General features: G+C 36.5%; 2 protein-coding genes across 2 annotated transcripts; one reads left to right on the top strand and one right to left on the bottom strand.

Moving 5' to 3' along the window:
- Nucleotides 1–1,283: 1,283 nt before the first annotated feature.
- LOC109148795 (phenylalanine ammonia-lyase-like) lies at nt 1,284–4,935 on the top strand. Its single transcript, XM_019296528.1, has 2 exons — nt 1,284–1,663; nt 3,065–4,935. The coding sequence occupies exons 1-2, from the start codon at nt 1,299–1,301 to the stop codon at nt 4,815–4,817; spliced, it is 2,118 nt and encodes a 705-aa protein (XP_019152073.1). The 5' UTR covers nt 1,284–1,298; the 3' UTR covers nt 4,818–4,935.
- A 2,775-nt stretch (nt 4,936–7,710) lies between these two features.
- On the bottom strand, nt 7,711–13,173 carry LOC109148785 (phenylalanine ammonia-lyase-like). The gene is made up of 2 exons (XM_019296520.1): nt 12,765–13,173; nt 7,711–9,467 (listed from the first exon to the last, which is right to left on the bottom strand). The coding sequence occupies exons 1-2, from the start codon at nt 13,145–13,147 to the stop codon at nt 7,730–7,732; spliced, it is 2,121 nt and encodes a 706-aa protein (XP_019152065.1). The 5' UTR covers nt 13,148–13,173; the 3' UTR covers nt 7,711–7,729.
- Between the last annotated feature and the right edge of the window lie 11,445 nt (nt 13,174–24,618).

The raw sequence follows: 24,618 nt of genomic DNA, 5'->3' as shown, positions 1-24,618 counted from the left end.
ATAAATTGGGGGTTAATGGAAGATTATGAATAATTAACAATAAACAATACAATAACAGAACTTATGAGTCCGAATAATTTGGCTTAGTCATAGGTGATTAGGGCAAGAAAGTGGTATTTATGCTATAAATTGGGGGTTGGTGGAAGATTATGAAAGACATAATAACATTTCCAAGTAAAATTCTTAAACACGAAATAAAATTTCAATGCATGTTTTCTTAAACCCCAACCTTTCCAACTAGTCCCTATTTGGCTATTTAGACCGATTCCAATATCAACGTTTTCGCAGGTATAAACATGGTTGCAGTAGACGCTAGGCGCTAGTTGGGCGGCCGGGCAGCGGCTAGCGCCTAAGCGGAATCTAGGCAGCGCTAGGCGGGCACCAAAAAAATTAAAAAAAATAATGACAAACTTGTAGTTTGGCAATTTTAATGAGGTTGTTTTCAACATTCAATCAAATAACACATCTAAATAAATGAAATAATGATAATTTATAAGTCATAACATCATAATAATATTAAAATCAATAATTAATGAAAGACGACATCGGTCAAAATCGGTAAAAAACCGTCAAAATCGGACGAAATCGATCGATCGACTTGACCGAGTTTGACCGCCCAGGCGGCTGGCCGAGTTTTGGCCGCCGTGACTAGGGCAAGGAAAGTGGTATTATTTATGCTTTAAATTGGGGGTTGGTGGAAGATTATGGAACACCATATAACATTTTCAAGTAAAATTCTTAAACATATATGATATAAAATTTCAATGTTTTCTTAAACCCCAACCTTACCCACTAGTCCCTAATTGGCTATTTAGACCGATTCCAACAGGTAAAATAAAATAAAATAAAATAAATTAGACCACGTTCCAACCCAAGAAGAATAAGTAAAAGTTGCCCAGGACACAAATAATAAGTAAAAGTTTAGGATGTAGTGATTCGTCACTTGAGTTAATGTCATACTTAGAGGCGGTAGTGTTGAAAATATTGATTGGATCTCTTGTGCGTACATAAAGACTAAAATCTGATTAGTGAGATAATTGTGCAACTCACGATTTATCACTAAATCACTAGATCACCTAATAAGCACGGTTGAAAAAGACGCTAGGCGCCAATTTTTATTTTTTATTTTTTTTTTGGCGCCTAGGCGCATCGTTCTCTCTGCCCATTTCCCCTATATATATATATATCCTCGTCGTCTGCTTCCACTTCTCCCAGGATCATCTTACCAGACATTATCCTCAACAACCATCTCACATCATCTCAATTTCGATCAGTCCTCTCTGTCAACACCTACAGTAATGGAGGGCGTGATTGGGAATGACCACAACAATGATTTCTGCATGGAGAAGGTTGATCCGCTGAACTGGGAAATGGCGGCCGGCTCATTGAAGGGCAGCCACTTGGATGAAGTCAAGCGCATGGTGGCGGACTTCAGGAACCCGGCGGTGAAGCTCGGAGGCCAGACCCTCACCGTCGCTCAGGTCGCCGCTATTGCAGCTGGCGATAATGCCGTGAAATTGGAGCTCTGCGAGGCTGCCCGCGGCGGCGTGAAAGCCAGCAGTGACTGGGTTATGAACAACATGAACGGCGTCACCACCGGCTTCGGCGCCACCACTCACCGGAGAACCAAGAACGGTCATGCTCTTCAGCAGGAGCTCATCAGGTTAACTAAATTTCTTTATACTTAATGCCATGTTTGATAAAATAGTTAGATTATGAGTTACTTTTAATTTTAATTTTAACTTTTTGTAAAAGTTAATTGTTTTAAAATAGTACGGAGTAAAATTTAAAAAACTGTCTAAAACAATTTTTTCTATCAAAGCTAACATCTATTTACTAAATATCCATATATAATAATTTATGAAAATAATTTTTAACTTCATTGCACAATACGCAGTAATTAATTAAGAATTACTTCATATGGTTTCTAGAGTCCAGAATTGAACATCATCTCATATCACAAATTATTTCTAATTTTCAACGAACTAGATGACTATCTGTGGCTTGATTTCACAATAGAGTTAAAAGATATGAAAAGATAAAAACACCCCTACTAACAACAAGAAAAGTCATAAAAAAGACTAAAAAGTGTCTAAAAAAAATAGTTAGGGATGTTAAATAGAAAAAAAATAATCTAAGACTAAATTTAAAATTGCCACCAAAGACAAAAGACCTTTGGTGGAATTAACTCATGCATTCACGATATCATAAACTTGGTTTCGATAATAATTTTTTTTTAGAGAAGCCTCTAAATTAGAAAAACCCTATATAATATTTGCAAATCCCCTCACGAAATTTAAACTAAAGATAGTTGATCCAAAGTATTCAAGTTACTTTATGTAGTAAATTATACTCCGTAATAAACTTGTATAAAGAGTGAAATTTCACACGAATATTCATGTTCGAATTGAAAGTTTTTAACGTCTATGATACAAATTACTCAACTATACAATTAAAATAAAATGATTGCGTCAAATATTATTGATATATGTAATTTTGATATATTATTACTTTATTGCCTAGTGCCTAACAAATTGTCCACTACAGTTTTACAAAGTACAAGTGTACAACATTTATATTATAAAGTATATATTATATATAAGACTTCAAGTATTGATTATAATTTCAATTCTGTTATTAACCATTTTTATTAGATCTTTTTTTTTTTTAACGAATTGAGATTATATTCGTGAGACAGTCTCACAAAAGAAGTGAACTTAGTCTCCGTGGCTTAGCGTAGTTGGTTCATCACGTGACAGTCATGACGGAAGGGGACCGTGTGAGAGTTCGAACATCAAATCCACTAAAAACATGTATGAGAAAAAGACCTATGAAAAATGGAAGGTGTGGATTGAATTTCTTGCATGTGGGCACAAAAAATGAAAACTAGGATGTGATTGGTGAGCTCATTGCGTGACTTGAGATGTACTTTTGCACTGACTCTAGAAGCATGGCTTAGGATTAGCACGATAAAACTGGATCACTAAGTTTTTTTTTTTTAAAAGTGCACTTATTTGAAATTAAATTTGTGATAAAGCTCAAATCTTTATATGGATTACTCCAGGTTCTTGAATGCTGGAATTTTTGGGACAGGAACAGGGTCATGCCACACACTACCTCACTCAGCTACAAGGGCAGCCATGCTTGTGAGGATCAACACCCTTCTTCAAGGATACTCCGGCATCAGATTTGAGATCTTGGAAGCCATTACTAAATTGCTCAACCATAACATCACTCCATGCCTGCCTCTCCGTGGCACCATCACCGCCTCCGGTGACCTTGTGCCTTTATCCTACATCGCCGGTTTGCTCACCGGCCGCCCTAATTCCAAGGCGGTTGGACCCAACGGAGAGGCCCTCACCGCGGAGGAGGCGTTCAAACTCGCCGGAGTCAACGATGGGTTCTTCGAGTTGCAGCCTAAGGAAGGGCTTGCACTTGTGAATGGCACGGCTGTGGGTTCTGGCATGGCGTCTATGGTCCTCTTTGAAGCTAATGTTCTTGCGGTGTTGTCCGAGGTTTTGTCTGCAATTTTCGCGGAGGTGATGAATGGGAAGCCTGAGTTTACCGACCATTTGACTCATAAGTTGAAGCATCATCCTGGTCAAATCGAGGCTGCGGCTATTATGGAACACATTTTGGATGGAAGCTATTACATGAAGGCTGCACAGAAGCTCCACGAAATGGATCCATTGCAGAAACCCAAACAAGATAGTTACGCTCTGAGAACATCTCCCCAGTGGCTTGGCCCTCAGATTGAAGTCATAAGGCAAGCAACCAAAATGATTGAGAGAGAAATCAACTCCGTCAACGACAACCCTTTGATCGACGTTTCAAGAAACAAGGCCTTACACGGCGGCAATTTCCAAGGCACCCCTATTGGTGTGTCCATGGACAATTCTAGATTAGCCCTTGCCTCCATCGGGAAACTCATGTTCGCGCAATTCTCTGAGCTTGTTAACGACTATTACAACAACGGGTTGCCGTCCAATCTCACCGCCGGGAGGAACCCAAGTCTGGATTATGGTTTCAAGGGCGCTGAAATCGCCATGGCTTCATACTGTTCAGAGCTTCAGTTCTTGGCTAATCCCGTCACCAATCACGTCCAGAGCGCCGAGCAGCACAACCAAGATGTTAACTCCCTGGGTTTGATCTCTGCAAGAAAGACAGCTGAAGCTGTTGATGTGTTGAAACTCATGTCCTCCACGTTTCTGGTGGCGCTCTGCCAGGCGATTGATCTGAGGCACCTGGAGGAGAACTTGAGGAACGCAGTGAAGAACACAGTTAGCCAGGTGGCCAAGAGGACTCTCACAATGGGCGTCAATGGAGAACTCCATCCATCTAGATTCTGCGAGAAGGACTTGCTCAGAGTGGTGGACCGTGAGTACGTTTTCGCTTACGCTGATGATCCCTGCAGCGCAAACTACCCATTGATGCAGAAGCTCAGGCAAGTCCTGGTAGATCACGCCTTGCAGAACGGCGAACACGAGAAGAATGTGAGCACATCAATCTTCCAAAAGATTGCAGCTTTCGAAGATGAACTCAAGGCAGTCCTGCCTAAAGAAGTGGAGGGAGCAAGATCAGCTCTTGAGAATGGAAATCCTGCCATTCCCAACAGAATTACCGAGTGCAGGTCTTATCCTCTGTACAAGTTTGTTCGCGAAGAACTCGGAACGGAGATGCTCACCGGAGAGAAGGTCCAGTCACCGGGAGAAGTGTGTGATAAGGTGTTCACAGCGTTGTGCGATGGAGGGATGATTGATCCATTGTTGGAGTGCCTGAAGAGCTGGGATGGTGCCCCTCTTCCTCTTATCTGTTAAGTCTGTTCTCCAGTTCCAGTTATCCTCCCACGTGTTATTTCTGTGGGTAAAAGTTAAATCATATCGTATTGTAATGTTTGTGGAATGGTTCTCTATTGCTTTGTTTGTATGCTCTCTTTTAAAAAAAAATGTTACGACTTCAGATTTTCATTAACAACCAACTTCATTTCTTTATTTTTCTTTTAAAATGACATATGACGTTCGTATTACTACGTTGTCAAGATCTACGTCAGAAAAAATCAATGTTGTAAGGTAAAAATAACCGACGTTAAAATTTTTTTTTTTTTTTTTTGGTGGTAGTGTAGAAGCCAAAATTGCAATACTTTAATAGAGAAAATGCACATCCTAACAAGATATATTAGTACTACTTTATTGTTCAAGTACTGATCAATCCAACTACTAGAATTAACCACCACATAAACCGAATATGTTTACTTTTTCAACTATTGTACATTTGTAAAATACAACAATATATTAAAGATTGTAACTAGGTCCACAAAAACCGAATATGTTTCCATGAAAGACTACCTGAAGGACCTACCCATTCAAAACTTATCACAATTCATCAATATATAAAATCCCAACAATACGTACTTGTAAAACAATGTGATAAAATAGACATCAAAGTCTTCTTTTCTTTTGAGCAAAACTGCCAAGGTCTTTCTTATAATTACTCATCTTATAACTACTTTTGGTAGTTAATGTGTAACAGTGGATATAAGCTTTGCTTCTTCCTTCTGGGAGGAACTGAGTTAGTTTTGGTTGTAATCTTAAGTACACGAATTCAATGCATTCAGTTTTCTCTTTTCCAGTTTACACATGCTTCATTGATTCATTCCATACTTGACTTCTCAACACAATGTGGTAGTGACAACATTTTGTATACAAAAATGATAGTTAGAACTAAATACCTCAATACCGCTTTGACCACTTCGCAGTTTGTACTCATCGTTGTTGAAAGATTGAACCTCATTGTTATTGATTATCAATCACTAAATTAACAAAGAAAGTCGTAGAACTAGAAACTAACTACAAATAAGAATGAGAGAATTAATTAAATAGGGTTTAAATGGGGTGAAATACAAATTGGGATTTTTTAAAATTCACGTGAGAGTCATATTAATACACATTTCGTGTATAATATTATTCTTTTAAAAAATAAAAATCCAAATAAGCACTAATATAAGCATTAGTTAGCCGTTTACATGCTAAAAATGGTAATTATAAGAATCTTTAGAGTTTGATTGTTTTCTTAAAGTTTTTTCGAGTTGAATGACTTACTCGCTCTTTATCAAAAAATTGAATGACTTATCTATACCTTATTCATACTAACTATAATTTTATTATTAGTAGTCACAATAATATGATTTAGAAATTGATGAATTAAAATAAATGACTAATTAACAACATAAACCAAGACAAGTAGGGAAAATAAAGCAAAATTGAGGAAATCAACAAGTAAATAAATGGTACTGAACATATGAATTCCTAGAATATTATTAACCACAATAAATAAATGTCAAAACCAATTGCATATTTCTAAGACTGCAAGACCTATTATTTTATGTTAATATATTTCTAAAGAGTATTAACAAATAATCCTCATACATTGGTTAATAAAAATCTCTTTTCAATTAAAATTCTCAAAGATTATTGTATTAAATTAAAGATTATACTTTATAACTTGAATCATATTTCTTTAGTTTGTATTTATCTCTGATTTAATGTGTATGTTCTATACTTTAATGTGTATCTCTGATTTTTTTAATAATCATATATATATATATATATATATATATATATATATATATATAAAAGGACATTTTGGTTCCACAATTATAATCTTATTACAACAAAATACCATTACAAACGCATGTTGTTTACTTTTTAGATTAAATATGTGTAAGGATAATTACAGTTCAGATTCTTTTTATTTATTTATTTTTTATGACATTAATAACTAATTACGCAAACTAACTGGTGGTCCTCGTACAAGCAGGTCTACTATTTATAGGGATGGCAACGGGGCGGGGCGGGGGTGGTGAGTATACTCTCCATCCCCGTCCCCGTCCCCTACGGGAAATTGGAAATGGTCTCCATCACGGTTCCCGCGGAGAATTAGACAGGGTTGGGAAATCCTCATTCTCCGTCAACTCTTAGTCAAAATGTTAAATAATTTTAATTTTTAATAATAAAATTTTAAAATTTAAGTACTAGTTTCAAAAAATAAAATACTAACTATATATAAAGTACTAACAGTATACTATATATATGTGTATAATGAACTATATATATATATAGGATTCTATTCAGTGTGGATATATATATATAAAATTACTCGGGGACGGGACGGGGCGAGGAGGGGTATCCATGTCCCCTTCTCCGTTCCCCGAAAATTTTCTCCATCCCCGTCTCTTTCGGGGTGGGGATCGGGGATCCTCGTCGGGGACGGGGCACATTGCCATCTCTAACTATTTATTAGTTAATCCTTTGGAACAACAATTTATTAGTTAAACCTAGTGCAATATGCATTATCCCCAGGACATTATATAGGTGTAATGGTGGAATACCGACTAAATTTAGAGATACAATTTAATTGGTATGAGTGGCCGTGCACTCTTATTCCTTAAGAGAGACCGAAAGTTTGAAATCCTCTCGTATGAAAAAATCAATCTCACACACTTTGACCTTTAATTTGGTCGGCCCAATGTGAATGAGAATTGGTTATAATTAGCCTGAGTATAATAAAGACTAAGGTATTTCCTACCGTTATGGACTGCATAGGACATCTCTGACAAACCAGTCCAACTAATTATTTAATAGGTCTAGTGGGACCCATATTACAATACGATTTCAGTTTTAGCCACAGAGATAACACGTGGGAAGATAATTGGAACTGGAGAACAGACTTATCAGATAAGAGGAAGAGGAGCACCATCCCAGCTATTGAGGCACTCCAACAATGGATCAATGATCCCTCCCTCACACACCGCTGTGAACACCTTATCACACACTTCTCCCGGTGACCGGACCTTCTCTCCGGTGAGCATCTCCGTTCCCAGCTCTTCGCGAACAAACTTGTAGAGAGGATAAGACCTGCACTGGGTAATTTTGTTGGGAATTGCAGGATTTCCATTCTCAAAGTCTGATCTTGCTCCCTCCATTTCTTTGGGAAGGAATTCCTTGAGTTCATCTTCGAAAGCTGCAATCTTTTGGAGGATTGATGTGGCGGCGTTCTGCAAGGCGTGATCCAGCAGGACATGCCTGAGCTTCTGCATCAATGGGTAGTTATCGCTGCAGGGATCATCAGCGTAGGCGAAAACGTATTCACGGTCTACCACTCTGAGCAAGTCCTTCTCGCAGAATCTTGATGGATGCAGTTCTCCATTGATGCCCATTGTGAGAGTCCTCTTGGCCACCTGGCTCACCGTGTTCTTCACTGCGTTCTTCAAGTTATCCTCCAGGTGCCTCAGATCAATTGCCTGGCAGAGCGCCACCAGATACGTGGAGGACATGAGTTTCAACACATCAACAGCTTCATCTGTCTTTCTTGCAGAGATCAAACCCAGGGAGTTAACGCCTTGGTTGTGCTGCTCGGCGCTCTGGACGTGATTGGTGACGGGATTAGCCAAGAACTGAAGCTCTGAACAGTATGAAGCCATGGCGACTTCAGCGCCCTTGAAACCATAATCCAGACTTGGATTCCTTCCAGCGGTGAGATTGAACGGCAATCCGTTGTTGTAATGACCATTAACAAGCTCAGAGAACTGTGCGAACATGAGTTTTCCGATGGAGGCAAGGGCTAATCTAGCATTGTCCATGGACACACCAATGGGGGTACCTTGGAAATTGCCGCCGTGCAAGGCCTTGTTTCTTGAAACGTCGATCAAAGGGTTGTCGTTGACGGAGTTAATTTCCCTCTCAATCATTTTGGTTGCTTGCCTTATGATTTCAATCTGAGGGCCAAGCCACTGGGGAGATGTTCTCAGAGCGTAACGATCTTGTTTGGGTTTCTGCAATGGATCCATTTCGTGCAACTTCTGTGCAGCCTTCATGAAATGGCTTCCATCCAAAATGTGTTCCATAATCGCTGCAGCCTCGATTTGGCCAGGATGATGTTTCAACTTATGAATCAAATGATCAGTAAACTCAGGCTTCCCATGCATCACCTCAGCGAAAATGGCAGACAAAACCTCAGACAACACCGCAAGAATGTTAGCTTCAAAGAGGACCATAGACGCCATGCCAGAACCCACAGCAGTGCCATTCACAAGTGCAAGCCCTTCCTTTGGCTGCAATTCGAAGAAACCACCCTGGACTCCGGCGAGTTTCAATGCCTCCTCCGCGGTGAGGGCCTCTCCGATGGGTCCGACCGCCTTGGAATTAGGGCGGCCGGTGAGCAAACCGGCAATGTAAGATAAAGGCACAATGTCGCCGGAAGCGGTGATTGAGCCGCGGAGAGGCAGACATGGAGTGATGCTATGGTTGAGCAATTTAGTAATGGCTTCCAAGATCTCAAATCTGATTCCGGAGTATCCCTGAAGAAGGGTGTTGATCCTCACGAGCATTGCTGCCCTTGTAGCTGAATGTGGTAGTGTGTGACATGACCCTTTTCTTGTTCCTGTCCCAAAAATTCCAGCATTCAAGAACCTGCAATCCAAATAAAGATTAGAGCTTTGTCACAAATTTATTTGAGTAAAAGACATTTTTGTTCTAGATTAGTGCCACGAACAATTTTAGTCCCCATCAGATAATTTGTGGACACTCTTATTTTGGACAATTTTGATCCTCCATCTATTATCTCGTTAGTTGACAGTCTAAATGAGGGGTATTTGAGTCAATTCAACTTATTCTTTTGATCATACGGCATAAACAACGCTGTTTTGCAGAAGGTGACATAAACAACGCATATTTGCTGCAGAAGCTCCTCGACGCCAGAAATATCTCGGCGGTGTTCATCAGATCAAAAGGAAACAATGCCAGCAAACTCCGCCACTGGTGACCCCTCATTCTCATCACCCACATTTCTGCACTTCCCAGTCTCAGGCAAATCCCTTCTCCAACAACCATTCAAAGAATGTCCAAACCTTCCACAATGAACACAATGCAATGGAAATTTCTCAAACTCAATCTGCTACCAAAACCCTCTAGATTCACCTTCCTCACCCACAATTCCCACCCAAATTCTTTCAATCAAAGATTTCGATGCATCAATTTCACTTTCCTCCAGATTCACTCACGCTCTGACAATTTGCTAGAAAACTAGTGATTTTGATCGCAAAATTCTAACGTCGACGTCAATCATCTCGGCAGCGATCTGATTCAGTCATTCTCTTTGCCTCCTTGAGGCGATCATGGAGAGGGTTCAATTGACTCCAACCTCTCCTACCCCGGTGGAAGACGTCGTTCGCGGTATTGGGAATATTCTGTCAGAGTTGCATCGGAAGGGGTACACTCTGTCACGATCGGCGATTAAGCGTCTTCAGAGTGGTGACGGAGTTTCGAGAGTCTCAGGGATTCTTGTCTTGCCATAAGATGATAATCGCAATCGACCCTTTGAAATTCGGACGAGTGAGACGAATCGTGAAAACCCTAGTTCTTCGTTTCTCGCCTCCCAGCTGGCAATCACACCGGCGGATCATCAATTGGGTGATGGGATTGAATTCAGGGAAGGGTTGAGATCGATTGAAGTCAGGGAAGGGCTGGTGTTCAGACGGTGTCCAGATCAATCCGCTTTACACAAATTGAAGTCGCTGTGTAGAAATTGAAGGAGCGAGGTACGATGAAAAGACGCAAATACCCCCTCTCAAATTAGACATCTAACGGGAAGAGTGACGAAGGACCAAAATTGTCCTCGTCACAATAAGAGTGTCCACAAATTGTCTGATTTTTTTTATAGAAGACTAAAATGTCCGTGCCAGTATAAGTCTAAGACCAAAAATGTCTTTTACTCTTTAAATACTCAATAAACACTTAAGTATTTCCATAAGGTAAAAAGTAAAAACTTATTGTAAGGCCATGTCTCCATGAGACGAGTCAAGGCAATATGAAGATGTAATATTTATACAGAATAAGGGTCAAATAGGTCATCGAACTACACACGAAAATGCAATTAGACTATTGAACTAAAAAAATGCAATTAGGTCCCTGAACAATGCAAAGTAATGCAATTGAGCCAAAAATGACATATTTACTTGTTAGCTTGCTGATATAGAGGTTATCATATTAAAATAATAATTTTTTTTTATTTTAATAATTTAATCACAAAAAGAGTTAATTCCGTTTTTGGTCCTAGATTTATAGGTGATAGTCAATTTTTAGTCTGTTTTTATCAGAACATCCCCTTTTGATCTTAGTATTATTGTGACATGACCAATTTTAGTCCTCCATCAACAAAATTGTTGAAATTTCGTTAAATACAAGGACATTTAGATCTTTTTAATACAAAGTGCGTTGACCTGTTATATTTTTTATGTTCAATTTTTTGAAAAAAATCATAATTGAAAACCGAAATGCCCTTGTATTTAACAATATTTAAACTGTTTTATTGATAGAGGACCAAAAATGGTCATGCCACAATAATACTAGGACCAAAAGATGATATATTTTTAAAAAAGGACTAAAAGTGAACTGTCACCTATAAATCCTGGACCAAAAATGAAATTAACTCGAAGAAGGTTCTCCGTCTCCAGATTGCCGGAGACGAAGCCCGAAAATTTATTTTATTATTATTTTTTTGTTATATTAAATTATTAAAATAAAATTAAAAAAATATTATTTTAATATGATAACCTCCATATCAGCAAGCTAACAAGTAAACATGTCATTATTTTTGCCTCAATTGCATCATTTTGTGTTGTTCAGGGACTCAATTGCATCTTTTTTGAGTTCAATGGCCTAATTGTATTTTCGTATATAGTTCGATGGCCTATTTGATCCTTATTCCTATTTATACAAAAAAAAATATAATACTAATCATAAATAAAGTGTTTGTTACTCGATCAAAATGTAAAATTATTAAATTTTTTCTAAGTATTGTATTTTTCCCTTATAAGTAACAAATACTTTATTCATGATTACTATTACTTTTCTCGTATAAGTATTATATTTCCATCTTGACACGACCCGTCTCACAGATAAGGATCCGTGATACGGTTTTGCACAAAATTTTTCTCTTTAGTAATTTAAATCGTGGAAGTGCGGAAGACAAAAACTATCATAGATTTTCATGAAATTTTAACTTTTAATTTCATAAAACTTTAGTTTAAATTATTTCATGATGAATTTGCAAAATATTCTATAGCATTTTTTTTTTTTAAAGTTAGAAAAAAAAATTATCGAAACCAAGCGAGTATTCATTAATAATAACTTTTGTAGATTTTTAAAATGCTAGATTTTAATAAATTTTTACAAGCGTTTGGTTGGAGGGAATGTAAATTCCATTCCCACATAATTTTAAAGGCCAATAAATTCTTTTGTTACCAATATTATGTGGTCTAATGGTACTCGGACTGGACTTCCATTTGAAAGGTTGTGAGTTTGAGTCTCAGTGGAGGTGTTATAGGCTCTTTGTGTTTTAGTAGGTTGAGTCTCAATGGAGGATCATATTTGGTCATTGACTATTATGATATTCCAATTAGGTACATGACTATGTAATTTTCTCATATTTTGTCAATGTCATCTAATTTACCGACCAACTATTGCCTAAAGGAGCACTTCCAGAAAGAACACTGCATTTGCTTCTTCTCAAAGGAGCACTGCATTTGTTTCTTCTCGAATGAGCACTTTCTACAATACTTAGTCAGAAAATTAGACAACACAATCAAATGTAATACAAATTATATAGTCACGTACCTAATTAAAAAATTTTCGTACTCACCCATTGTGATTCATATATAATTGTCAAGGTAAAATTTATTCTATAAAGTATAAAGAAATTTAGTTTACCTGATGAGCTCCTGCTGAAGAGCATGACCGTTCTTGGTTCTCCGGTGAGAGGTGCCGCCGAAGCCGGTGGTGATGCCGTAGGTATCGGTGCCATTGATCATGCTGTTCATAACCCAGTCACTGCTGGCTTTCACGCCGGCGCGGGCAGCCTCGGAGAGCTCCACTTTCACGGCATTATCGCGGGTGGCAATAGCGGCGACCTGAGCGACGGTGAGGGTCTGGCCCCCGAGCTTCACCGCCGGGTTCCTGAACTCCGCCACCATGCGCTTGACTTCATCCAAGTGGCTGCCCTTCAATGAGTCGGCCGCCATTTCCCAGTTCAGCGGATCAACCTGCTTCATGCAGAAATCGTTCTTGTGGCCGTTTGCAATCACGCCCTCCATTATTGTGTTGACAAACAGGACTGAAATTGATCGAGATTATCCAAATAACGGGGGGAGAGAAAAGCTTGATTGGCGAAGTGGTGGTATGTAGCTGAGGAAGAGGCCGGGATATATATAGGGAAGAATGATGCTACACAGGTACATTCGGGTACATATATGTAGATGGGTGTCAACTTTTAGAGGGAGTGGGAGTCGAGGTTGGAGTTGGAGTTGGATGGGGAGCATGTTCTCATATGATGATTGATCTCAAAAAGTAAAGCAAAAATGATTTAATGTAAGATTTTTCTCGATAATATATTATATATTAGGATGTGGTGCAAGTTGACTAGGCTTACTAAATAGTTTGGTTGGAGTGAATAACTAGAAGTTGTTATTCAACTAGACTCTGTGCCTAATATAAACTGGATTGGTGGGATATAGGATGTTCATTATATAGCACATTCAGTTACGGCTGCTCAATATACACCTATACACCATTTGTGGTTCTGAGTCTAGTATAAGCCAAAATATTGCTAACGGTCTACCGTTAAGAGACAACACAACAAGAACATCAACTGTAGCTGGAGATTAACGTTGCTTCCGCTTCCGCTTATACGAAGTCAAGTTTCTCGTATACTGATAAGTGCATTTTTGTCTATATGTTTACCCTTTCTTGAACTCATTTTATATGTTAATTGCCAATTGTGACTAATTTGTGTTGGTTTTATTTCAAGGTGCAATCATTCAATAAGTGAGGAATTCAATGATTTTTTGGAAGATTTGAGCAATTCCTGAACCAAGAGATCAACCAAAGGGTTTGGAATGCATTTAGGAATTCCAGGAGTATCGTACTGCCTCGCGTACGCCCATCCGCCTGGCCTTTCATAAGTAGTGTGCAACTGAAGAACTCGTACTGCCTCGTGTACACCCGTATGCCTGCCCGTCTGTCTATTCCAGTGCTCACTGGAACATCGCGTACTGCCTCAGTGCTCTGTTCACTATTTACTATGTCAGTTTTCACTCATTTCTCCACGATTTTCGACCCCATTCGAGCCCTAGCTGTTTTTTCACATTTCCTTTCATATTTTTAGGTTAGATTAGGCTTAGATTTAGGTTTATAAACATATTTGAAGCTTATATTTAAGGATCTACACTTGCATTTCAAGATTCTACCATCCATTTCAGTAGAGAAGCTTCTTTTCCCTTTAATCTCTTTATCTTACAATGTTTATGCTTTACATTTATGTCTATGTGTTCTTTATGTTATTGAATCATGAGTAATTAGTTTTTGGACTTGAGTTAGGGTTGTATTATCTATCTTGATGCTTAGTTTGTGATTATTTCAAAAAGGGGAAGAACTCTATCCTAGGGTTCATGTGTTTGTGAAGGTTTTGTGTTTATATCTTGTTAATGTTTGATGTACACATTCATTAGCATGTATTTGGAGAATACTTGGCTACAATGAAAATTGAGTCTAGAATTTTAGTCACCCCTTGCATAAACCCGATTTGCTCCTATGAAAGTAGGGGAAATTAGGGGTTTTAATGGCTTTGCGTGCTTGATGGACTTGGAATTGATACACCATGAGAGTGGGGCAATTCCTAGTTCTAATCCTTGTTTATTGATTACGATAGTGGTTAGTAGACTAGAATACCTACGTGCTTTCTCGCTTGATTCCTTGGTTATTTGTTCTCCCTAATCCCATGGGTTGTTGAAACATCTAGATGGTAATGCTCCCTAGCTTGAGTCCTATTTATTTATTTTGACATGTGTTTATCTCTGTGTATATGTGTTAGTCTTACTATTTCTAACTTGTTGTTTGCTTAGCTTCTTGTTGATTTCCTAGTTGCTTGTGATTGCATATTACTTGCCCTAATATTGTTGTATTTTTAAATATTATAACAAATCAATTTCATGCAACGCATGGGTGAAAATACTAGAATTTTAATAATATTTGAATCGATATACAATTATATAAATTATAACAACAAATATTATATTGTGCAATCTATTTAATATTAAAAATACAACAATATTAAAATTCTTATTCGTATTTTTCTTTCACTACTCAATATTGAATCAATGATATTTAGTTTACTCCAATCAATTTATTCGACTTTTATATTTACTTTTCATTATTTATAAATAAACTATTTTTTTTTTTGTTTTTTTTTTTTCCTTTTAAGAGTTGATGTTATCGAATTCAAATAAAAGAACAGTTTGCTTTGGTGGAGTTGAAGAAGTACATTTCTATCTTTGTGGGAGAGGAGTTTGAAGGATTTTTCAGAAATGTCAATTCCAGACGAAACTAGCATAGGTTTGAGTGAAAACATGTTGATAGCTGAAGAGTTGCTGTATGACAAGGAATCATTGAAGACAAAGCATGAAACATTAGTAACACAATTGACCGACGAGCAAAAGAATGCTTACAACTCTGTGATGAATGATATTGATTGCAATGTTGGTGGATTATTCTTTGTGTATGGTTACGGATGAACAGGCAAGACGTTCGTGTGGAGAACATTATCGTCAAAGATAAGGAGCCATGGTGATATTGCTCTAAATGTTGCTTCCAGTGAAATAACATCTTTGCTCTTGCCGGGAGACAAGACGGCGCATTCCAGATTTGCTATACCGCTCCCCTTGATCGAAGATTCCATCCCACGTGCAATATATCGCAAGGGAGTGACCTTGCCGAGCCTATTTTGAGGCTTTGGACAAAATCATGAGGGATCTATTGAGGTTCGTCATACCGGGTAGTGCTGAAAAGAATTTTGGTGGAATGACAATAGTTTTGGGCAGCGATTTTAAACAGATCCTACATGTTATTCTGAAAGCAACAAGACCAATAGTTGTTGGAGAAAATATTAATTCTTCATACCTGTGGACAAATTGCAAGGTATTAAGACTCACCAAGAACTTGTTACTACGGACCTTAGCTTTTTTAGAGGAAGATAGACAAAAAGTTGATTGATTTTCAAAAAAGATTGCAGACATCGGAGATGGGATTGTAAGGATTGTAAACAGCGATTCATTTGAGATCGATATTCCGGCACAATTTTTGTTGAAGTGTGGACAAAATCCCATAGAAACTATAGTGGAAAGCACATTCCCAAACTCAAGATATGGCATGCTTGATAAGTCGCAACTAGAAGGCCGAGCGATCCTCTCAACGACTTTAGATGTCGTTGATCAAATTAATCAGTACATGTACGACATGAATACTGCAAAAGGAAGAATATATTTAAGTTGTGACTCTTAATTTGTATAAGGCAGAATCAGACAGTGAAAATCTATCAGAAGTACACACTCCTGAATTCTTAAATAGTTTGAAATTGTCGGGTCTTCATAATCATTCATTGACATTAAAGGTCGGTGCACCTGTTATGTTATTGCGGAACATAGACAACTCTCTTGATCTTTGTAACGGGATGCAGCTCATCATCACAAGATTGGTAGATCAAATTGTCGAAGCAAGAATAGTTAATGGGGCACATGAAGGAACCAAAGTTCTTATCCCTCGAATGTCTCTCACTCCTTTTGATACGAGATTGTCGTTCAAGTTCCAACGTAAACAATTCTCGTTGATGCTTGCATATGCCATGACTATCAACAAAAGCCAAGGTCAAACACTAACTTACGTTGGGTTATTGCTAAAAAAAATCGGTCTTTAATCATGGACAATTGTACGTGGCTTTCTCACGAGTCACCCATCTTGATGGCCTGAAGGTGTTAGCTCTTGACAATGATGGACAAGATTGTGTTGCGACTACCAATGTCGTCTACAAAGAGGTTTTCAATAATGTGTAAATACAATCGATTATATATATATATATATATATATATATATATATATATATATATATATATATATATATATATATATATATATATATATATATATATATATATATATATATATATATATATATATTTCAAAATGACAAAATTTCTATATATCTAAACAAAAATATATCCTTATACAAATGATTTAGGATAGCAATTGATTACTATATCTAAGTTACTAGAGAATGAACACATTTGTCCAATTTATAAAAATCATAAACAATGATATATAAAAATCTCTAAAGTTACAGTACTGCATGCATACATCTACACATTAATTATTAATTTGAGCAATTACTTGCTTGAATTCAAGCAATGATAACATCAACAAACATAAACGATCCAAACCATATATTCAATTGCACTATATAATACGGAGTATTTGATGTTATAATTTAAATAATTGTATGTCGATCCAAATATTTTTAATATACTATAACAAAACCATTTTGTGCATCGCACGAGTGAAAAATACTAATTAATTGTTAAAACCTTGGGAATCTTATTTCAAGTTATTTAACATTAGTATTTTTTATTATTTAATTTAAATTTTAATTATAAAAATATATATTAATTTAGTATAGGGATCATTTTTTCGCTATGCCCTAGACCTATAATAAAACGATAGGACCAGGCCTGCAAACCAGCACCTCAAGAGTGACCACGTACTTGTCCTCATTAGAGATATTAGCAAAAGAATTATCAATAATGTCAAAAAAAAAAAAAAAAAAAAAAAAAAAAAAACCCTCACATACCACTGCCAACCGTGCATATATATACCATACCCAAAACATACACCACAAGCAATCATTATTGCATGGACCATAAATAAAAAAGTACATCTTTAATATACTAAGAGTACATTATTTTTGTACGTAAGGTAATTTTTTGAAAATATATTTTTAATATACTAAATTACATTATTTTATATAATGTACCTTCAGTACAAAAATAATATATTTTTAATATAAAAATAATATACTTTTAATATATTAAAAATGTACCTAATATTTATTGTACACACAATAATTTATCCATCACAAGTCGACACAGAATAATTTGCCCACCACACAACTGGACACCCAACACAACTAAGATACACCTCCCGAAAAACAGTCTCAAAGAAACAAAGAAAAAAAAAAACTTGAAAATCCAAACCTAAGTGGCGCATTCAACTGTCTAAACATGCACACCCCATCCCACAAACAAACCTAACACCCATGACCCAACCACCAAGCCCCATGTGCACACCCCATCACTCAATAAAAGAAAAGTGCACACCCACCCTCACCTAATATGCACACCACAGAACAAACAACAATAAAAAACAAAAAAAGCTATATAACACACACTGGCAACCCTAACAACGACCACGAACAGTACAAAACACACACAAAAAACAATCTAACCCCCATACCTAGACATAGAACCCCAATCCCACCACCCGATGCAGCCAAAATCAGCGGCCATGAGCAACAGCATAAACCCTATACAACTACACAACCACGAAGCGAATACACCGTAAACAAAACTAAACCAAAAAACAATCAAGCAATAACCTAAAACGGTGCATTGGAGTTCACACTCAAGCAGTGGTTCTCACCTAAATCAGAATATATATATATAGTGAAAGGTTTCCGTGCGAATGTGCGGTGGATTAATGTGCGTGAGATTTGTACTCAATGTGCGTGAGTGTTGTGCTTAATGTGCCTGAGATTTGTATTTAAATGTGCGTGAATGTGTAAAATGCAGCAGAAAATATTGATGTCAGCTTCTTCCCTATCCCCAGTAGCCATTTGCCCCCTCCCTGATGATGATGATGCGGAGGCGAGCTATGGTGGTTAAGAATTATGAGAATAATACAACAGAAATCCACACTTAGCTGCTGTGCAAATTTTACTGTGCGTACGTCATTTATATAAACATTCGACTGCATTGAAGGTAGCTGATAATCTAGAATCCATGGCCAAATTGAAGGAAGAAGTAACAAGAAGCTTGGGCGTTAATGTGCGTGAGTTTCTGTTCTGCTTCCTTCTGAGCTTGTAATTCTGAAATACTCACGCACATTAAGCACAAATCTCACGCACATTAAACACAATACTCAGGCACATTAAGTACAAAACTCACGCATATTAACATGACGCACATTAAGTACAAATCTCAGGCACATTGAGTACAAATCTCACGCACATTAAGTATAAACCTCACGCACATTAATCCACCGCACATCCGCACGGAAAGCCACAAATGCACCTGATCCCTTCCCTATATATATATATATATATATATATATATATATATATATATATATATATATATATATATATATATATATATGTATATGTATATATAGTTCGGTTCAAGTGTGGTGGATCCTTCGCGTGCAGCGGTGCGGCGTCACCAATAGTTAAGCAAATATGCACCATCAACGTCAGGAAGTGCACCACAAAAACACACACAAATTAGGTAAGCATCACCAAAAACACACCATTAGGTATGAGTAAAAGCACTATACAGTATTCTGAAATATACCATTAGGGGTGGTTAGTTATATTGTGTATTTTTTTGGGTGTATTATGTATTTTTTGGTGTATTTTTACATTTCATTGTGGCGTATTTTTGCATTTCATTGTGGTGTGTTTCCCTTACACGTACTGTTGGTGCTTATAGTTAACACTGTTTGTGTCCCCCCACACAGGAAGGGTTTGCCACTACTGAAAATTATGAAATTTCCGACCACCTGAAAGTGATCTTAAATCAAGTTGAAACCAAAAAGTGATCGGAAATAGCAACAAAGGTTTTTCCCGATACCAAAAGTGGTCGAAACAAGACTTCCGAAGATCACTTTCAGGTGGTCGAAAATTCCCTAATTTCCAGTAGTGCGCCGCATTTAAACCATTTCCTATATATATATATATATATATATATATATATATATATATATATATAATCATACGAGAACCATCTCCACATGAAAACTATGAACAAACGTGGAATGTCCATCTTGGGTATATGTATATATGATTGTGATTTTTTTTTTTAATTTTTTTCATATTTATTTACCTTTTTATTTACATATGGATGCTTTGGTGATTCGGCTTGTGATTTGAAGGTTTGAATGATTATACTCGGATGTTATACTTGATTTTAGGAGTTGAATTTGTGATAAATTATGATTTTTTTTGCTGATGTATTCTCTTTCTTTGTATGGGTTCTTTCTCCATCTTGTTTTAGATTTTTCTTCTCATGTGCCGTGGATTCAAGGTGATTTTTTTTCTTTTTTAATTTTCTATCGTGTTAGGAATCCGAGAGCTAACAATGACTGAACTATTAATAAATTTTGGTACCGATATAATTTAAATTAATTAGTTGTTGAGTTATTTTATAAATTATTTAGTACGTTAAGTTGGGTATTAAACAGAATGTTTGCTTATTAATTCCTACATAATTAATAATTGTTAGATAGGATTAGAGTGACTTTAGGGAATTTTATTTATTTTGGTTCCTCATTATTTGTCCTTTATCTAGATTAGTTTGTTATAGTTGTTAGGATTTCAAGGATTCTACTACTATAAATGTTGTTCATCTTATATGAATAAGATAGATTATGAAGTTAAATGAATGAAAGAAATGCTAAAGCATTATTTGTTGTCTCTCATGTGATTTGAGAGGTGTTCTTTTAGGCTTATCAAGATAATACCGTACCAATCTTGTGGTGTCGTTCATTCCTTATCACCTAAGACCAAGGTGTGACGGAAATATCCTTATTAAAAACACCAAAACTAATCCCTTATCTAGCCCCTACATCAGCCAAATATCATCTCCTACACCCCAAACCTTAGTTCTTGTTGCTGTTGTTTTGTGAGGAAAAGATCGGGCCAACTTCGAATTCTTTAGAGTATTGAATCTCGAATTCGTCCTCGAGGGATCCGTATCAGTTTGGTATCAGAGCAAGGGTTCATTCCTCACATGAAAAAGGGTACGATTCATCCAAACAATTCTAGTTACATTAGTTTCTGTCAAAATTTTCAGACTACACAGTTTGAAATAAAAAATAAAATCAAAAAAACTAGTGCCCTTTGTTATTTTGATCTGAACATTTTCTTGGTAGTAAACAACTCACCCATGTTTCCTTCCATGTAAAAATTTGGTCAAAATCATTCCTACATAAACACATAAAATTCGTTGAATTTCAGCCTAGTATTTGTCCAGTTTTCCTGCCAGAATTTCCAGTCTGCGTCTTTAGAAAGAAAAATTCAAAACGAATACTTCTATATACTCAATTGCATTGAAATTTTTCCTGGAAGTAAGAAACTTATCCTTCTTTAGTTCCAAAAAAAAAAAAAAAAATTGTGTCAAAATATCATCCTCAAAATTCCAGAAAATTCTTCAAAGTTACTTTAAAATCTGTCCAGATTTGTTTACCTTTCCTTGTGTTTTTATAGTTTATTGTTCATTGTTTCACATCATCAATGGAGTCTTTTGAGTTAAATATACTTCAACAAAGATCACTCACTGTGGAAGGATTTTACAACAAGTTAAGAGGCTTGATGATCCGAGATGGGGTGATTGAATCAGCTGTAATTACCACGAATAGATTTGTGTATGGTGTTAGAAATGAAATTGCACATATGCTTCCTTACGGGTGCAAGTGTTTGTTTACTTTGCTATACCATGCCAAACAAATTGAAGAAAGATTGCAGCAAAATATGGTCGAGAATTCGACATCGATTTCCTTGTCATGTGATGAGAGCTCAAAGAAAATGAGTGATAATGTAAAAATTTGTGAAGATGAGTGTGTAAACAAAGAGAAGGAAAGTTTGAATGAAAAAAGAAGAAAAGAATGACAAAAATAGCAAAAATGAGAATGAAGAATTGTGTGCTGATCTTATTCAAAAAAAAAAAAAAAGAAAGATAGAGAAAACATTGAGAACACAATAACCTTTGTTTTAAGTTCTTTGCAGGATCATGAACGTTATTCAAGGGTTGAGAATAGGTTGGAAAGGTTGACAAATGGAGATCCAAAGCGTACATTTGTGGAGATATTGTGCCACGTTAAAGAAAATTCGGGATCCCTCATTGTCCTTGATGAAGCTACACAATTCATACGGTGGGAAATTTACACATTTCCATTTGACAGAGGAAAGTTTGATTCGAGGGCGAATCGTCTCAAAGACTAAGGGAATGTTAGGAATCCAGGAGCCAACAATGACTGAGCTATTAATAAATTTTGGTGCCGATATAATTTAAATTAATTAGTTTTTGAGTTATTTTATACAATATTTAGTACGTTAAGTTGGGTATTAAACAAAATGTTTGCTGATTAATTCCTACATATTAATAATTGTTTGATAGATTAGAGTGACTTTAGGGAATTTTAGTTATTTTGGTTCCTCATTATTTGTCATTTATCTAGATTAGTTTGTTATAGTTGTTAGGATTTCAAGTATTCTACTACTATAAATGTTGCTCATCTTATATGAATAAGATAGATTATGAAGTTAAATGAATGAAAGAAATGCAAAAGCATTCTTTGTTGTCTCTCATGTGATTTGAGATGTGTTCTTATAGGCTTATCAAGATAATATAAATCTTGTGGTGCCGTCCATTCCTTATCACCTAAGACCAAGGTGTGGCGGAAATATCCTTATTAAAAACACCAAAACTAATCCCTTATCCAGCATGACCCAACACTTAACGAGTGGACGATGTACACGGCCTAACACTTAACGAGTGGACGATGTACACGGCCCCTGCTCGTCACGGAAAACGCTTGGAGACCGTAGTCAGCCTTCTTCAAGCGACCGGCCGTCCAGGAGAGCAGGAGCCTACTCAGGCGGAGATCGGCCGGCTTTGGTAAAGCGACCAGGCTCGGTAGCCGGCGTGTCCTCGATTGAGTCCATATACGGGACGTGGTCGGGCGACCAGCCTCGGTAGTCGGCGTGTCGCCGATTGAATGCCCTACGGGATTCGAATTGGTGACCAGGATCCGTGGACGGTGTGTCCCCGACCGGGTACTTCTCAGGAACTTAACCGGGCGACCAGGCTTCGCGGTCGGTGTGTCCTCGCTCGAGTGCCACAACCCCTCAAAACCCCTCCTTGGCAGCCAAGCCATCCCCGGTTGGGTGCGCGTCCAGAAGTGGTTACAGGCAGCTTCTGCGGAGATCTCCTTATTTATTTATTTAAGTAGTTTCCTTTTTTAGCTTAGACAGCTATGGTATGAAGTAGGCCGGATTCCATAACTGGATTGGCTCTACGTTAGCCCTACTTCCCTTTTAGAATTGGCTCTACGTCAGCCCTACTTCCCTTATAGAATTGGCCCTACGTCATCTCTACTTTCCTTGTAGGAATCTTGTACTCTTGTATAAATATTCACACGGGATCACCATGTAAGCTCTCGCGCTCGAACGACCGAAACCCTAGAGAAATAATACAACATTATTCTCTCCATCATTTCAATCTTTTATTTGTCTAAACCCTTGGTTTAAGTATTTTACGGTAGTGTTGGCCCGCTGACCGGCAACCAAAAGCCGTAAAACCAACAACAACAACAACAACAACAACAACAACAACAACAACAACAACAACAATAATAATAATAATAATAATAATAATAATAATAATAATAATAATCTATAAATAAATCTAATAAGAGCCAATAATGTTAAGCCCTTAACTGGAACAAAAAAATGTCGGTGTAATTGTTTCTTAAAATGAATGGTTCATATTATTTTGATTTTAGTATTATTTAATGATTTTTCTTATTTACCCTCTATTATATTATTTTCTTCCCTTAAATAATCCTAAATTTCGTTAGTATAAACTTTAGTAACCGAATGTTCTATTAAATATTTATTATTCTTAACTTACTCTATAATTTTTACAAAAAGGTCTTAGGTTCGAACTTTATTTCAATTAGAGTTGGCATAATTATTAAACATATACTACGAATATATTAAAATGTATTAAAAATATATACATAATATAAAATTTAACATAAACTTTGTTCTAATAATTAACCCGACTATATACATAGCATTCAAAGTTGAGCATAAGATTATAAATTAGAAACTTTAAAAATCATTTGTTTTTCTTGCATTTAAAAAAAAAATTAGGTTAAGTTTTTTGTTTTTTTTTTTTCGTCTAATTAATCTTCTTTTGATTATTTAGAACAAAACTTAATATTTCAATTATGCTTTTGCATTATTGAAATGATTTAGTTCATTATGGTATTAATATTTTTTGTATGTATTTTTATAATGGTACAATTGTACATTACTTTACAAATATTATACTATTATTTTTTTTATCAGACAAAATTGTTCTTACATCATTGTCAGACCTGCGCGACCTAACTACAAAGTTGTTAATCATAAATACAATTACACCTGGACTCTAAAACGGTACGTCAATTTTTCAAAGAATTGACAATGTTGACATCCCACTGGCCCCAATTGAATAAGTTTACACATCAGAATATTATCAATGTATGAAAACTTCTAAAGAAATTTGTAACTTAATTTAATTTTTACTATATCATTATAACAATATACATTGTGACCATATATTTTGAATTATTTATTACTAATTAACAACAATTGTAGCAATTGTCATTGACAAACTCTCAAAACAATGTCTCAACAACG

Source organism: Ipomoea nil, unplaced genomic scaffold (genome assembly GCF_001879475.1).
Source record: "Ipomoea nil cultivar Tokyo-kokei standard unplaced genomic scaffold, Asagao_1.1 scaffold0268, whole genome shotgun sequence".
Classification (NCBI taxonomy): Eukaryota; Viridiplantae; Streptophyta; class Magnoliopsida; order Solanales; family Convolvulaceae; genus Ipomoea; species Ipomoea nil.
Note: the sequence above shows the minus strand (reverse complement) of the source record. Positions and strands in the feature narration are given on the sequence as shown.

Coding starts and splice junctions, on each gene's coding strand:
- LOC109148795 (XM_019296528.1), top strand. CDS start 1,299: ATGGAGGGCGTGATTGGGAATGACCACAACAATGATTTCTGCATGGAG. Junction 1,664..3,064: donor CTTCAGCAGGAGCTCATCAG/GTTAACTAAATT, acceptor GGATTACTCCAG/GTTCTTGAATGCTGGAATTT.
- LOC109148785 (XM_019296520.1), bottom strand. CDS start 13,147: ATGGAGGGCGTGATTGCAAACGGCCACAAGAACGATTTCTGCATGAAG. Junction 9,468..12,764: donor CTTCAGCAGGAGCTCATCAG/GTAAACTAAATT, acceptor TTTGGATTGCAG/GTTCTTGAATGCTGGAATTT.